The sequence below is a fragment of the Bactrocera dorsalis genome, chromosome 2 (assembly GCF_023373825.1).
Source record: "Bactrocera dorsalis isolate Fly_Bdor chromosome 2, ASM2337382v1, whole genome shotgun sequence".
NCBI classification, from domain to species: Eukaryota; Metazoa; Arthropoda; class Insecta; order Diptera; family Tephritidae; genus Bactrocera; species Bactrocera dorsalis.
This window is the reverse complement of record NC_064304.1, coordinates 76,558,853-76,576,622: the sequence shown is the minus strand read 5'-3', so window position 1 is coordinate 76,576,622 and position 17,770 is coordinate 76,558,853. Positions and strand designations below refer to the sequence as shown.

Here is a 17,770-nt window from a genome sequence, read left to right as displayed (position 1 = left end):
CACGGGTTCTACAGTTTGTTGTAACCGTTCAGGTTGAATAACTGTCGAATTTGAAGCAGGGCTTTGGTTGAACGCCGTGAGGTTGTGGATGTGTTCGCCCATCAAGGCCGCGCAACACACATAAGCGTGGTAACAGCTTGTATATTTAAGTTTGAGGTCGTCAATTGAGCTTGTGTCGGAAGGATCCACTTTTGTCAAACACAACTTGTACTCTGACTTTACCTCTGCCCACAGAGATTTCAGTTCAGCTTGTTGAACTTCGAGAGAGTAGGCACTTTGATTGTTTGCTGTTGGAGTAAAAGACTCCTCAAACTCCAGTAGAGCGTCTGCAGCTGTGGTAAAGGCTCTAATTGATTCCATTGTTTTCAAAAATTTAAACGGAACTGCAAAAATGTTGCACAAAATCGGATTTAAAACTTGAAATTGAAATTTAAAAAATATTTGCAAATATGTTGCAAAAGTTATTGAACCAATCCGGACAAGTTATAAATTAGTAGTGCGTTGTTTCTTAGTGAAGAGTGAATTTTCGAACGAACAAAAAAAATAATAAATTTAGTGAAGTATTTTTTTTTCAAAATATTTTTTTCAAATTTAATTCGTGGGTGCTTGCTGGGTAATCGGCTCAATGCACTTGTACTTGCACTTGCAAATTAAGTGAAGTATTTCCGCAAAGTAATTTTCCCAAATTTATTTTCAATGTGCTTGCTGGGTAATCGGCCCAATGCACTTGCACACCTAGTCTTCAACTATGTACACAAACAAAATTGATTTGTGCTTAATTGCTTTATTAAAATGTACAAATACAATACAAGTAATTGAATAAATTCACAAGCACTTATTTGAATTTATTCACATTCACTTTTGTTCACTGGGTTATTCTAATTTATCACTGCACTATTCCGCTTGTTGCTGTCCTTCTGGAATGGCTGCTGCGCTGCCTTGCCTCTGCTGCTTTGCCTATGCTGGTATGCCGCTCTCACTTTTGTGCTTGGCTTTCTTGCTGTCGCTCACTTCACTTTTCTGCTTTACCTTTGCTGCTCTCCTTCTGCTGCTTGGCCTTGGCTGCTTGGCCTGTGCTGCTTCTCTGTGCTGCTTTGCTGCTTGCCTGTGTTGCTTGGGCTTTGCTGCTCTTCCTTTGCTGCTCTCACTTCTTTGTTTGGCTTTCTTGCCGTCGCTCACTTTTCTGCTAAGTTTTTTTTGTGTCACTCACTGCACTTGTAATTTTGTATATATTTTTTTGTTTTGGCACTCGCGAAACTGCAGCTGCGTTATTGCTGCTTGCCTTTATTGCTATTAGAGCAATATATGGAAAGGCAGAGTTGAGCGACTAGACTCAAATTGACTATAAGAAAAGCCAAAAAAACCGAGAGAGATTTTTGACGCTCCAGACGATTTTGTGCGTCCAAGAAATTTTTAATACTTTCTCGAATAACAGAGAGTGTGGTTTTTTTGTAAAGTGAAATAAGTGCATTTGCCAGGTGTATTTGTTGTTGTACTTAAATGAAGTGCAATACTACCTGCAATCTTGTGCTTTGATTTGTGGGTAGAGTGCCAAAAATAAGTTTTGGTCTCCACTTCACACAGCACAATGGGTTTTGTACATAAATGATGCACAAATTAACCAAATCTATTGCCTTATAGCTTGCAGAGCACAAATCCAAAATATGTTTGGCTGTAACTTGCGAGTTGCAAAAGCGGGCAAATTATGCACTTTCACTTTAAATAAAATTCACTTGTTACCTGTTATCCGGCTCGAAGGACCAATGATAGTTCGGGTGGTGGAGCACGGTGCTCGTTCGTTCCAAAGTTGTGGTTGGCCGTGGGGAAACGGTCGGCGCAAATTTATTCCACAGAAATATTAAATAAAACAAAGGGTTTCATATAATACATATATTTTAAATATAATAAATTGGACAAACACTTACCTACGTCTGTATCGCTGAGATGTCGCAAAAGGAGAGAGCGCGCAACTATTTAGTTAGTGTTTAGTTGCGCGCTAATTCAAACTTCGAAAAAACTTCGAAACAGAGAAAGAGAAAAGATTGATCTGCCGATACAGACGTGGCAAAGAAATTGGGCGGGGGCGGCGTCAACAATTATGTTTCCTGCATTTAGGGTATAATATTTCTTTATATATTTTTTTTTTATTTTAGTTTGTAAAATATTTTACTATAGTAACACTGATTATTTGACACATTTATTTTTACAAATGATGTCGATAAGGTAACACTGATTATATGACAGTTTGCAATTCATTTGTTATTCTTAAATAATCAAATTCAACAATAATTTAAATGTGTATTAAAAGCTATTTTTGAACTATATTATATAAAATAAATGTGTGCAAATGAATAAGTGATGTGTTAATGTATATAAAAGTGAAAAATATAAGTGCAAAATTAATTTTATATATCGAAAATATGTAATTAAAATATTGCAAATTTTCAACTTAAAACGCGAATAACTCAAAAACTATAAGCTTCCTGCGGCTATAACCATATATATTCGTGATCTGGAGAATCTCCTCTATCCGACCATACCCATTTTATTCCCGAAATCCTGGGATGGTATACTAAAGCCGACCCATTTTTTTATCTTCATGCAAAAACCATTTGTACTATTTTCTCTATATATGTTAAGCAGAAAATTGTTTGATAATTTTTTCAAAACACAATTTGTGGCAAAACTGGTATTTGTCATTTAAAAAAAACTAAAATGCCAGTGAATTGCATATAAAATTGTGGAACTTTAAATACAAATATCTCGTAAACTATAAGTGTAAGAGGGGTATATGTGTCTGCATTTTTTAATCCAGAGATTATCCTCTTTCAGATTATACCCCCAAATCACGGCGCCAAAAGAATCGTAATCTGGCCAATAAATGGATTTTAACCCAAGTTTGATATGAAATTAAAGTTGTTTTTGCACTATTTAATATAATAAAAATGATTAAAAACGAATTAGTGAAGTGTTAGTGGATATAAAAGTTAAAAATGTAAATGTAAAATGCATTATAAATTTATTTAATTTTTTGAACTTTAAATGCAAATATCTCAAAATCCATAAGCCAGCGGCAACTATACATATATGTACATATATATATATTCTTGATCTGGGGCCTATTCTGTAAGTCGATTCGAAAAAAAATTTACTCGAGTTCGGATTTTTTATATTCTGTAACTCCATTTTCGGATTTTCAAGCCAATTTTCGAATAAAATGTTCTATAGCTTTACAGTTGTAAAGGGTGATTTTTTAAGAGCTTGATAACTTTTTTTAAAAAAAAAACGCATAAATTGGTTCATGACATTTACTTTTTGAAGATAATTTCATTTAAATGTTGACCGCGGCTGCGTCTTAGGTGGTCCATTCGGAAAGTCCAATTTTGGGCAACTTTTTCGAGCATTTCGGCCGGAATAGCCCGAATTTCTTCGGAAATGTTGTCTTCCAAAGCTGGAATAGTTGCTGGCTTATTTCTGTAGACTTTAGACTTGACGTAGCCCCACAAAAAATAGTCTAAAGGCGTTAAATCGCATGATCTTGGTGGCCAACTTACGGGTCCATTTCTTGAGATGAATTGTTGTCCGAAGTTTTCCCTCAAAATGGCCATAGAATCGCGAGCTGTGTGGCATGTAACGCCATCTTGTTGAAACCACATGTCAACCAAGTTCAGTTCTTCCATTTTTGGCAACAAAAAGTTTGTTAGCATCGAACGATAGCGATCGCCATTCACCGTAACGTTGCGTCCAACAGCATCTTTGAAAAAATACGGTCCAATGATTCCACCAGCGTACAAACCACACCAAACAGTGCATTTTTCGGGATGCATGGGCAGTTCTTGAACGGCTTCTGGTTGCTCTTCACCCCAAATGCGGCAATTTTGCTTATTTACGTAGCCATTCAACCAGAAATGAGCCTCATCGCTGAACAAAACACGCGCGCGAAACACATTTCGAACCGAACACTGATTTTGGTAATAAAATTCAATGATTTGCAAGCGTTGCTCGTTAGTAAGTCTATTCATGATGAAATGTCAAAGCATACTGAGCATCTTTCTCTTTGACACCATGTCTGAAATCCCACGTGATCTGTCAAATACTAATGCATGAAAATCCTAACCTCAAAAAAATCACCCGTTAGAAAGCAAAAAACGAAAATTGTACGTATTTATTCAGGCACAGGGTGGTCCAATTTTCGCATAATTATAAAGTAGATCCGAACTTCGAATAGAATATTTTTACAAATCGAGATACAGAATAGGGCCTCTGGAGAACCTCCTCTATCCGCCCATACCCATTTTAACCACGAAATCGGGGGATGCTATTCTAAATCGCAGTCCTTCCATCCCCGAAATCTGAGGATTCAATTTTAATCCCAGCAATTTAATACATCTATTATTTACCGGCAAAAACAGCCTCTGTGATGAACAAGGTTTAAATAGAGATTGCCACTCTTCTTTATTGTTTTTTGGAAAAGTCAGTGGCAGTACATCAAATTCGAAATGCACTAAATTTCGCCAATCATTTAAACGCTCAACAAATTCAGTTATCAGTTTATCCTCAGAAAATATCCAGAAATGCAAATTGCCTTTGTCATATTTGTTAAAAAGCAGAACTGATTTTATCATCACAAGTGATTCCCATAATCGATGGCCGCACACAACTAACGCTATATTGTAACATGGACGAGACCTTAAATAAAGCTTTCTTATAGCTTAAACCGTAATATTTTATGATGCTCTTACTTACTCATACCAATCTATTTTAGAACGCATGTTACTGGTTAACGAAGTATTTATATTTAGAACGTTTCGATTAAAGACTACACAAAAGCATATTAATAAAAGAATAAATACTATACTTATAAATCTTATTCGCATTATTTATATTTTTATTGATCGGTTCCATAAATAAAAATAACAAGTGCAGGGCAGCTTAATATTACGAGGGTCTTCGTAGACAATAATTTTTATCAGGATAAAATGACAGAGAGGAGTTCAGGCAATAGATGTTATTTATGTAATAATTTTAGTGTTCTACTGATGCCCCCTGTTGGTCGATGTGGATTACACCGGCCGGTTTACCTTAATGAAGCAATACATATATAAACTAATATACAACTAAGACGTAAACAAATACCACGGCAATATAAACTAATTAAAATTCACTAACTTATTCATTGGCGCTATATTGCTGTACGTATTGCCTGTGGAGACTCCATATTGCTTATGGAATACAATATATAGCATACTAATTGGGGGATGGAGTCATGTGTAGAAAGAAGTTCACGCAAGTGAGGAAAGTTCTCTGATCGCCATTCACTTGGGAGTGGCCAGAAACGATTTTTTTACATATGACTCAAGCAGCTCGCGACTTCCTGTCTTTGACCAAGTATCCTCTGGGTAGCCTAAGAACATCCGTTTGAAGGCGAGCTAAAGTGAGAAGGCGAAATATCCCCTCGGCAGGGTTGTGCGCTGGGTTTGGAACCCGCCACGTAAAAAAAAAACAACCACTGAAAAGGAACAACAAGCCTCGGATGAGAGACCCCCCTATTGATGACGACCATGGCAGACGAAATAAGGACTACGAACTGAGGGCATGTACCTGGAATGTCCGGTTCCTTAATTGGGAAGGGCCGCTGTCCAGCTGGTGGATGTCCTCGTAAAAACAAAGGCTGACATCACCGCCGTCCAAGAAATGCGATGGACGGGACAAGGGCAAAGACAAGTAGGACCTTGTGACATTTACTACTGAGGCCATATTAAGGAGCGCAAGTTTGGTGTGGGATTCGTTGTGGGAGAGAGACTCCGCTGCCGAGTACTATCATTCACTCCGGTGAATGAACGTCTAGCAACAATCCGCATCAAAGCGAGGTTCTTCAACATATCGCTGTTTTGCGCCCACGCCCAGACGGAAGAGAAGGATGATGTGACCAAAGATGACTTTTATGAGTGCTTGGAGCGCACTTATGAGAGATGCCCCCACCACGATGTCAAAATCGTGCTTGGCGACTTTAACGCCAGGGCAGCTTCTTTTCGTGCTGTCGAAAGCAGCTTTAAAATCGCCGAAGAGGTGGTGTGTGTCGATTCTCCTTTCACGGGTCTTTTCCAAGATTTGGCGCATGGTGAATATCTGGTCTGTCAGGTCTAAAGCCACACTGATAAGGTCCAATCAGTTTGTTGTCGGTGGGTTTTAATCTTTCACACAATACGCTCGATAGAACCTTATATGCGATGTTGAGGAGGCTAATTCCACGGTAGTTGGCGCAGATTGTGGGGTCTCCTTTTTTATGAATTGGGCATAGCACACATAAACTCCAATTGTTGGTGTTTCGTCCGACCATATTTTACAAAGAAGCTGATGCATGCTCCTTATCAACTCTTCGCCGCCGTGTTTGAATAGCTCGGCCGGCAGTCCATCGGCCCCCGCCGCTTTGTTGTTCTTTAGGCGGGTAATTGCTATTCAAACCTCTTCATGGTCGGGCAATGGAACGTCTGCTCCATCGTCATCGATTGGGGAATCGGGTTCGCCTTCTCTTGGCATTGTACGTTCACTGCCATTCAGCAAGCTGGAGAAGTGCTCCCTCCATAATTTAAGTATGCTCTGGGCATCGGTGACTAGATCACCTTTGGGGGTTCTACAAGAGTATGCTCCGGTCTTGAAATCTTCGGTAAGCCGCCGCATTTTTTCGTAGAATTTTCGAGCATTACCCCTGTCGGCCAGCTTATCGAGCTGTTCGTACTCACGCATTTCGGCCTCTTTCTTTTTCTGTCTTCAAATGCGTCTCGCTTCCCTTTTCAACTCTCGGTATCTATCCCATCCCGCACGTGTTGTGGTCGATCGTAACGTTGCGAGGTAGGCAGTCTGTTTTCTCTCCGCTGCGACACGGCACTCCTCGTCGTACCAGCTGTTATTTTACACTTTCCGAAAACCAATGGTTTCGATTGCAGCTGTACGTAAGGAGCTTGAAATGCCGTCCCACAGTTCCCTTATACCGAGTTGTTGATGAGTGCTCTCAGAGAGCAGGAGAGCAATCCGAAAAGAAAATCGTTTGGCTGTCTGTTGTGACAGCAGCTTCTCGACGTCAAACCTTCCTTGTGTTTGTTGGCGTGTGTTTTTGCCGCACAGAGGCGGGTGTGAGTCTTTGTTGCAATAGCGGTCCGAGTCGATGGACCTCGGAGCGTACGCACGTTTAGAACACTGGAAACGTGTCTTCCTTCTATCACAACATGATCGATCTGGTTGGCGGTTTTTCCATCCGGAGGCAGCCAGGTAGCTTGATATATTTTCTTGTGCTGGAATCTAGTACTACAGATAACCATATTTCGGGCCCCGGCGAAGTCGATCAGCCTCAACCCATTTGGGAATGTTTCCTCGTGGAGGCTGAATTTACCGACCGTAGTGCCAAAGATACCTTCTTTGCCCACCCTGGCGTTGAAGTCGCCAAGCACGATTTTGACATCGTGGCGGGGGCATCTCTCATAAGTGCGCTCCAAGCACTCATAAAAGGCATCATTGGTCACATCGTCCTTCTCTTCCGTCGGGGCGTGGGCGCAAATCAGCGATATGTTGAAGAACCTCGCTTTGATGCGGATTGTGGCTAGACGTTCATTCTCCGGAGTGAATGATAATACTTGGCAACGGAGTCTCTCTCCCACCACGAATCCAACACCAAACTTGCGCTTTTTTATATGGCCACTGTAGTCGATGTCACAAGGACCTACTCGTCTCTGTCCTTGTCCCGTCCATCGCATTTCTTGGACGGCGGTGATGTCAGCCTTTATTTTCAGGAGGACATCAACCAGCTGGGCAGCGGCACAATTAAGGGACCGGACATTCCAGGTGCATGCCTTTAGTTCGTAGTCCTTATTTCGTTTGCCATGGTCGTCATCAAAAGGGGGGTCTCTCATCCGAGGCTTATAGTTGATTTTCATTGGGGGTGTTTTTTTACGTGGCGGGTCCCAAACCCAGCGCACAACCCTAAGTAGGGGATATTTCGCCTTCTCACTTTAGGTCGCCTTCAAACGGATGTTCTTAGGCTACCCAGAGGATACTTGGTCAAAGACCGGAAGTCGTGAGCTGCTTGAGTCATATGTAAAAGAATCGTTTCTGGCCACTCCCAAGTGAATGGCGATCAGAGAACTTTCCTCACTTGCGTGAATTTCTACACATGACTCCATCCTCCAATTTACTAATGAAAACATAAAATATATTTACATATTTGTAGGAAATAAATATATGTATATGAGCATACATGTATATATTGCACACACACATTCATATATATACATATAGATAGAGAGGACTTCAGTCGTGCGGTCATAAGCACACTCTCTTTTTTTTTATAATGCATTTGTAAAGCTCTCTACCCTTTGGGTTTGAAATTCATACGTGAGCCCCACCAGGGATGCTTAGCATTGTAATCTCCTCCTACAAAAAATCTTGGACCGAGACCGCTAAAGAAGCTTTCGTATTCAGAAGCTTATATATTGTGTCTTGGTGGTGAGTACAAAGCATAAATATATACATCACTAGCTCTTTACCCGCGGCTTCGCCCGCAGTGGAGCCATTAAATAAGTATGAGAGATAAAGGGTAAGGGTATAATAATAGAAATGAGTCAAAATGATAACTAAATTTTATTGCTGGGCTGAGATCAACAATTTTTAAAAATTACTACAGACAATGAAGTTTCAACACCTTAAAATATGCGTATTGAAATGCAACAAAAAATGTTAAAATATATTTCACCGTAACAAAAATAAATAATTCTGAATTCTAACAATTTAAAAAAATAAAATACAGAGTGTTAATCTAGTATATTTTTGAAGACCATGTTATAAGTTTTCCCATCGGGTGCAAATATGTGCAAATTCTGGGCATTAGATGCACGTGAACAGGCTACATAAAGTTGACTATGAGAGAAGCATGGGTTTTCTAAATGCACTCCTGCTACCTGTAATGATTGTCCTTGTGCCTTCTTTATAGTAACAGCAAAGCTAAGCTTGACGGGAAACTGAACCCTTTTAAATTTGAATGGAAAGTCAGTGGGAACAATTGGTATCTATTTCCCTTACCGACACCTGTGACAATAGTAGCACCAAGTATGTTCCGTCCCAATTTTGTTATCCGAAGCTTTGTTCCATTACATAGCAGAGGAGCATCTAGATTTCGCATAAGCATTACTGGTACATTTAGTTTCAATTGAAGTTTATGTGAAGGTACACCCGATAGTTCGAGTGAATTTAAAAACTCCACAGGATATGAAGTACTTAGTTCCGTATATATAATTGTATCCATTGACAAATATTCCTTAATTTTTCCCTGAACCTCGTTTAAAACATCAGTGTTGATCCTATTAAGAATTTCATTTCTTGGTGCTAATATTGCTCTTGCACACAACCACTGATCACTACACAAATTTTGTCGCAGTTCCGGAAAAACATTAGTAATGAAATCCACATCACTTTCTACTAAATTACAAAATTCTCTTGACAATATGTAGCCTTCAACGTCAACATCTAAACAACCATCACCAATTTTCAACAACATTTCCGCGTAAAGTCCTGAATCCACGGCATTATGAAGATGCACTCTCATATTCGTTTTCAGGTGGAGTTTTTCAACTGTCGACCATAAGCGGGATGATTTAATTCACGCCCGAATTTCATCTGCTGGTGTCCCCCTCTGAATCACTGGGAGGGTTTGACGGAAATCACCAGTCAATAAAACTACCATGCCATTTTGATCATACCAGATTTCCGCTTCCGTGGCATCAGCTAGTAAGATCTAAAATAATAAAATAACTGCTAACCACAAAAATTACGGATTACCTAAAAAATTTGAATAGTTTTATACTGCGTGTAACGACAGAAGAAAATAACAATAAATATAGAAAAATTAATATTATTATGTTAATACAACTCTAACAAATAATTTCGACCAAATTAGTTATCACAAAAACGGTACTCACGGACTTTTTTTTAGATCATTAAAAGAGAAATAATTCTTTCATACATAACTTTTGTGTATCTTGAACCGCTTTCGCAACGCAAGGAACGGAAGCCCTCAAAGATAAATAATTTCCCCCGTTTTTTACACATTTACCACTGTTTCTTCGCTCCTAGTAGTCGCAGCTATAGCCTATAGCCTTCCTCGATAAATGGACTATCCAACACAAAAAGAATTATTCAATTCGAACCAGTAGTTTCGGAGATTAGCGCGTTCAAACAAACAAACTCTTCAGCTTTATAATATTAGTATAGATTAATTAATTAACTTATGTAAAATATATTCTTAGTTATAAATTAGAAATAAGTAGGTTAAGATAATATTCTTCAAGGGTTTTTTGTAAATTTTTCCCCTACAAAAACTATATTATTTATAGTAACATTTCATAGCTCATTCTCGAATAATTTTTAAGTAGAAAAGGCAAATATGTCAAAATGATTATCGCGAAAAGTGTGTGAACTTCACTTGCATTCCAGTGATTATCATTTTCCAGAATTTGTAATTGCTGGCTTGCTTCTCAAAATATGCACACACCTTATCATTCGCAGTACGCAATGACTCAAATGAAGTTGAACCGCGTACATTAATCAATAGCAACTGAAGGTAGAAACAATCGTCGTTTTGTCGTCGGGTGGATTGTGTAAATTCGTGCTAATGAATTAGTTAAGAACACTCCTGGATGTGCTGGATCTACTGGTTGGCCTTGCTTTCTGCGTAATTATTTCTTCAACGATGCATTCCAAGTCTAAAATCAAGACATTTCCGAATAGAGCAATGTTCTCGCAAATGGATCATGAATTGCAAAATTAAATATCCTACAAAGCGCTTTATTACAGTTCACGTATCGACCGTATCGTTCAAGACCAATAACCGCCATGTTGCTTCCTTTGGTGACTTATTTACAAACGTATTTTATCGATTACACCAAACCACAGTACTCAACATTGTTATGAGTTTTGAATGTGAATTAGACAATAATGGTGAATATAGTACGCTTCACTCTTCCAAATTTAATGCTAAATGTTCTGCCATTGTCGTCTGGTGAGCAACGCCGATAGAGTGGATATCCATCATTTCTAGTTTGTGTTTCCGAAAGAAAAGCACGTGGATACTGTTTCGTCCATTTATTGTGAGACATACAAACCGAAGTAGGATTGTGGTGTCCGCAAAGTCCATTAACTTTATTGGTTTTTATAATACAGGATCTTTCTTTGCATCAGGAATTTTAAATGATATCATCAATTTGATCTGGTGTAACCACCATCCACAATCCAAAGAAGAATGTATGCGTGCGATAAACCTTTCAGCACCATATATATGTACGTTACTTCAAGATAAAGTCCATCGAAGCTGTTGCTTGAAAAGTCTTGCTGTGACATTGTGACGATCGCTTGCTGATTGACCGCGATCCATAATACCGCACGTGTGTCATCGCATCCTGGGAGTACTCGGTCATGTATGTTGATGCCAAAAAGAACGCCGACGGATATTAGCGCGACCTCTTCGTGGCATCGTAACAAATTTCAATCTGTAATTGATCACTTTGTGTGCAACACACATAACATTTTCACTGAACAATTTTCAAAAATTTTTGAAGCAAACGACAAATTTGAACGATTCAAATAATTGAAAAACAAAACAAAAAAAATTTAAAAGAAAAATTGTATTGAAAAAATTAACTTTTTGGAATAATCCTATCCGACTTTTCCTCACGAAAAGCTTACAGTTTTTTTATTACTACCCCTTCCCGATTCACACAGAACATTCTCTGAAAATTTCATTAAGATTGGTTCAGTCGTTCCCTTACCGTTACTAATAAACAAACATCCATTCGTTTGTATGGGAAAAAGAAAAGGGCTGTTTTTAGGGGTTTTCCGGCAAATATTCGAATTTTTCTTCCCGTAAAAACCATAAAAAAAAACCATAAGGCGCTTTTGAGTTATGCGCTTACCAACATATTTTGCGATTCATTATTATATATGTATTCGTTTGTATGGGAAAAAGAAAAGGGCTGTTTTTAGGGGTTTTCCGGCAAATATTCGAATTTTTCTTCCCGTAAAAACCATAAAAAAAACCATAAGGCGCTTTTGAGTTATGCGCTTACCAACATATTTTGCGATTCATTATTATATATGTATAAGATTTAACACAAAACTGTTTTACTTTTGACAAATATTTTTTACTTAGAATTATTTAAATAATTGACTTAAACGGTAGAATAAGATAGCGCGCCAAATCGCTGTTGCTGAAATGCTAACTATAGCGGGCGGGACGGGTGTTGTTGACGGAAAATTGAGTTGAGCGCGAACGTAAGCACGGATGCGTGTAACGATGTATAGTATGTATTTAGTATCGAAAATGATGATTTGCGCAGTGTGTCGAACGAAATGGTGTACAGACGGATTGTTTAGAACGAATGTTGGTAGCGAACTGACCTGTCGAATTGTTTAGGACGAATAATGTTAGCTTCCCCGTGGTCCATTGCTTTTGTTAGTTGGGTTTGTGCAAGTGTGGTGGATTGTATTGGTGTTGTATTGTAGTGGCATCCTGTGGTGAATTGCACTGTTGCATTAGGATGCGCCAGTTTTACCGAGTAGAGGGGGTGGATGCAGAATACGTGTAAATGCTAAAAACGGCTTTGGTTTTAAATATATGGTATGGTTTAGGTGCGTATGGCTAGGACCTATATTTTGCGGGTTTATCCGACTTATTATTATAGTGAACAGGTGTATGCGTTGTTTGCTCTTATTAATTTTCTTTGCGGTTATTTACAATTTCTTATTTTATTGATTTGGTAAATCGGTTATATATTCTTTGCTTTTTCTGAAATGGTTTTAATTTTTTTATTATTATGAAATATAGCGACACCACGTCTGACTCAGATATGGCCAGAGTGCGTGCTCTTTAGCCTTGAGTTTTGAGCTCTGGAATTAGAGGGTTCTTGCGAGAGAGTGGCCGATTATTGCGAACAGCTTCATTAGAATAATAATTTTTTAAGTGGTATGTTCAAGTTGTACAACAGATTCTCACCAACTACCCTTATGAGAAGCGCTAATGTAGGTGCGATAAGAGCTACCTTTGCTTTTGTTAAGTCTAGGTGCGTCACTGTACGAGTATCGCATTGGGAGTATGGTGATCCCATTTTGATATTGTATGTATTTTGAAAATTTATGAAAATGTCGATTTTTCGACTTTTTGATACTATTGTGTGTATTTTATGTTTTAGCACATATGCAGTAATTTGGCGTTTAGTAGCCCGCCACCGCTCTAGGATTTGTTCACAATTGTTTTTTTTTCATTATTGGCGAAAGCCATCCTGCGGTGCGGAAAAGTTGTATGTGTTTTTAATAATTTGGACTGTCAGAGGTAACCCTGACTTTGTTTTTATACCAGTTTGAGGAGTATTGGATAATTGTGGCTCTAGTGATAGTCGTACGACGTACCGGCCATTATTTGATCGAGTATTTGAGGCTTTAGAGAAGTGCTCACAATACTGATCTTCTATAGTTTTTACAAATTATGTATATTTTGTTATATATGTAAATGTTATTTAATTTTTTCGTAAAAGAAAGAGAGTTTGAAAATGGAATTGAAAAAAAACTTTTTTTTCTTATGTATATTTTATACGCAAGCAAATATGCACTTTTACATATCGTCACCTGAAATGCAAAATAACGTATCATCAAAAAATTCGAAATTGAGTGTCTTATTGATTACGCTTCATTACTTCAAATTACATACATAATATTACATATGTTCAACATTTTCAGGTTCTGCGGTCAGATATAAACCAGTTTTAACCAATATTAAAACTTTGTTTCACTTATGTTCCATTTTATTTCGTGTTTCATTCATGCCCTGCAAATTTCCGAAAATGTTATTACGTTATTTTGCATTTCAGGTGACGATATGTAGATTCTATTAGAACGGCCGTCTAATATGGATTATAGAAATATGTGAGTATATATGTATATATTTTGCGCTTGGCAATTATACATACATATTGATGTACTCGTATGTTATTTGTATCATGTAGAGGTATACATATATTTTTGCACTAAATATATAAATATATGTACATATGTACATATACGTGTATGTACGTTTTTTTGTTTCTGGTTTTATTTTTTAATTTATCTTTCGAAATATGTATTTCTTTCTCAATTTTTGCAGTCCTGCTTATTACTTTATTAAGCAACGAGAGTGCTGTTGATTCGATGTAGCCCGGTGGTTGCTGATGGGTCGATCTTGATATAGCGCTCTGGATTACTGACGACTCGAGTTAACGTGTAGGTGTTAACACGGCGCAGTGTATATACGAATGTATCAGAAACGAATGCATGTAAATTTGTGGCTTGTATAGATCGAATGTGTCCGCAATCCTTTTTCCCAGCCTTTTTGTTATGTGGGTTGATTGATGTGCATGTGTGTTGAGTTGTGTTGAGTGGTATCAGCTGTGATGAATTGCGCTGTAGCATTAGGATGCGCCAGTTTTACCGGGTAGAGGGGGTGGATGCTTAACTCATTTAAACATCCCTGGCCCCCTAGGCGAATATTTTGCCTAGTTTTATATATATTATTTGAGACATGTAATATGCAATGGTTTTAATAGAAAATTGTATTTTGTGTAAGTATTGGTGCTATATACTGTATTATTCAAGCAAAAAAGTTGTTTGCTTATATTAATTTGTTAGCGATTATTTAAATTTTATATTTCATCGGTGTGGTATACCGCTTGTTTATTATTTGCCTTTTCTATGTTATGAACAGCAATTGTTTGCATTTAATTTATTCTCGGCTAATGAAGGATAGTAACTCCACGTCTGGCTCAGTTATGGCCAGAATGGGTACTCCTTAGCCCTAGAGTTAGGGCTGTGACAATAGAGGGATCTTGCGAGAGAGTGGCCGGTAATTACGAACGGCTTCATTAAAATTATAATTTTTTAAGTGGAATGTTCATGCTTTACAACAGATTATCACCAACTACCCTTATGAGGAGCGCTTATGTAGGGACGATAAGAGAGATATCTGCTTCTTTTTAGTTTTTTTTTTTTCCTATTTTAAAATTTAGGCCTCTGTGGGGCAATATTGTATAAAAAGGGTCGATTTTTTTTTATGTTTTTACTTTTTGAGACACTTTTGTTATATTTTATATTTAAGTGCATATGCACTAATTTGGCGTTTAGTAGCCCGCCACCGCTCTAGGATTTGTTCACAATTGTTTTTTTTTTTCATCATTGGCGAAAGCCATCCTGCGGTGCGGAAAAGTTGTATGTGTTTTTAATAATTTGGACTGTCAGAGGTAACTCTGACTTTGTTTTTTGTACCAATTTGTGGAGTATTGGAAAATTGTGGCTCTACTGGTGGTCGTACGACGTACCGGCCATTATTTGATTGAGCAGTTATGGGGGGAAGTTTCCTTAAATTTTAGTTTAAATAGTTCGGTAACTAGTCCATTTTGTATTTCGCTGTGTAGCGTTTGATTTTTTTGAGCCTTTGAGCAACATGGTGTCTCTTGGCTCTTTTTAGAATTTTGTTTTTCGTGATTTGCTTTTGCAATTAAACCCGTGGTTCTTCATTTATAAACGCTTTTATGGGTGGGATGTTATATGTGCTGTAATGAAGCATTTAGTGATGTCTTTTATGACAATATATGCAATTGAAATTGCTTTTGCAATTTTTAAATGTGTGCGCATGTGACAAGCAATTTGTGCATAATTTTTTTGATCTCACGAAATTGTTTCTTTCATTAATTTTTAGTTTATTAAACTTCTCGCAAGATATCAGTTTATGCCCTCTTGTGCATAGTTCGCATGACGTTTGTTTTCTTTATTCTGATATGAACGTTTGTGTTTTGTAAAAGCTTTTGTTTAAATTTTTGTTGCTTCTAGCTTGGTCTATTTAAGCTTCCGTTCTGGTCGTGTTTGTTCTTAGTCTTGAGTATTTTTTCTAACCTTTCCGCAATTTCATATTGGGTGGTGAGAAAATCTTACATTTGTTGCCACGTTGGGCACTTTCTTCGTGATGAGAGCGATTGCTCCCATAGAAAAAACGAATTTTCTGGTAATGCTGCGGTACATACATATGTTTACCAGAATAGGGTCCCAGCTGTCTGTGGGGATATTCAGTGTCGATAGAACCGACAAACAATTAGAAACAGTGGATTCTAGTTTGATGAAGTCTACACGTGTTTCTTTCTTAATTTTTGGTAAGTTCATTAATGTCGTTACTTGTTTATCGACCAGTATTCTTTCGTTTTCGTATCTAGCCTTCAGAGCTTCCCAAGCCAAATTGAAATTATCGTCATTAAGAGCGAACTGTTTTACTATTATGCCTGCTTGACCATTCGTTATGTATCGGAGGTGATACAATTTTTGTGCATTAGATAATTTTGGATGGTTGATGTAAACGGCTGTGAACATGTCCCGGAAGGACGGAAATTCCTCAAAAGCTCCATAGAATGTTTCTGTGTCACATGCGGGCACCTCGAGGTGGATGCCTGAACTTGCCTCTTGATATTGTTGCATTTGTGGCAGCTCTACTCTCGGATGTGGAGTAGGTGCAATTGCTTTTATTAGCTTTAATTGATCGGAGATCACAGCTTTTGTTTCTTCATATTGGGCTAAGCAGTTTTCATATATTGCGTAAGCCCATTGTTTCAAATTTTGTGATAGGTTTGAATCGTCAGATTCTACTATGGCGTCATGAGCCGCTTGGAGACGAGTCCAGAAATTTTTAAGATTTTGACCTTTTCTTTCTAATAACGATTCAGAGTTTTCTTGAATCGGTGAAGAGGCAAATCTAGTACAGTATCTTGTTAAACTGTCACTTTCTGAAATAAATTTAACAACCTGTTTTGGGCGTTTAGCTCCTGCAGGTGTATTTTGATTATTTCCTTTATTAACCATTTTTGATATATTGTATATTTTTTTGTTAAAATATTGTTACAAAAAGTAGTATTAAGTTGTATTTGTATTACTATATGCATCCCTGATTATGAACAATAGCTGTAGCTATATGGAATAGCATTTGTCTTGTTGTAGACATCTGGCGCCACGGCTGTCTGCTTGTCGAAACAATAGACATCTGGCGCCGCACTGTCTGCTTGTCTAGGTAAACAATTGCTGAGTCTGGCGCCGCGACTGTCTGCTTGCGTCTGGCGCCGTATAGCCGTATGTTCTGGTTATTTCCAGACGCGATATTCTAGAAGGACACGTCGGCATCAGCGAGAAGTGCGTGGCTATATAAGCCGTGGCAGCGCCAACGTAATCAATCAGTGCTAAGAGTAAACTGCTATAGTGTAGACGAGTTGTGAAATAAAGAGTTGTTGAATTAAATTAAACAGTGTTGATTTTATTTGTCAATCCAGAGATACGAACCTAACAAAGTAAACTAGCAAGAGTAAATTCGTAAAAATTGGTGTCAGAAGTGGGATTGTCAAATAATCCAAATTCAAGATGGTTAAATTCGGAGAATTGAGAATTCAGCAATTAAAAAAGGAACTGGAGGAGCGTAATTTGCCGATAAGCGGGCAAAAGGCGGATCTGCAGGCACGATTACGTGAAGCAATGGAAGCGGATGGAATTAATGTGGACGAGTTCGAATTTGTTGGGCCAGAAACTTCTACAAAGGTAGAAGAAAAAGTAGAAGAACAACGAACATCATCGAGTGTGGACATGAACATGCTGTTAGTGGCTATACAGAAAATAGCTGAAAATACAGAAAATGCAGTGCAAACAGGAAATCGTCTGGCACAGCAAATAG

The 17,770-nt window shown here is 38.0% G+C and overlaps 2 protein-coding genes across 5 annotated transcripts in view; both read right to left on the bottom strand.

Moving 5' to 3' along the window:
- Positions 1 to 5,044, bottom strand: part of LOC105224969 (glucoside xylosyltransferase 1) — a 36,472-nt gene extending 31,428 nt beyond the window's left edge. The window contains exons 1-2 of one of the 3 annotated variants that reach the window (XM_049450163.1): positions 4,747 to 5,044; positions 4,401 to 4,689 (exon numbers count right to left, since the gene is read on the bottom strand). In XM_049450163.1, coding sequence (XP_049306120.1) covers positions 4,401 to 4,689; positions 4,747 to 4,877 — 420 coding nt within the window. In that variant the 5' untranslated portion in view covers positions 4,878 to 5,044. The remainder of the gene's footprint in view (positions 1 to 4,400; positions 4,690 to 4,746) is intronic. The other 2 variants (XM_011203256.4, XM_011203248.4) reach the window with 2 other exon arrangements.
- LOC105231136 (ubiquitin-conjugating enzyme E2 G1) overlaps positions 1 to 17,770 on the bottom strand; it is a 539,049-nt gene that overhangs the window by 436,162 nt on the left and 85,117 nt on the right. The gene's annotated exons all lie outside the window — the stretch shown is intronic.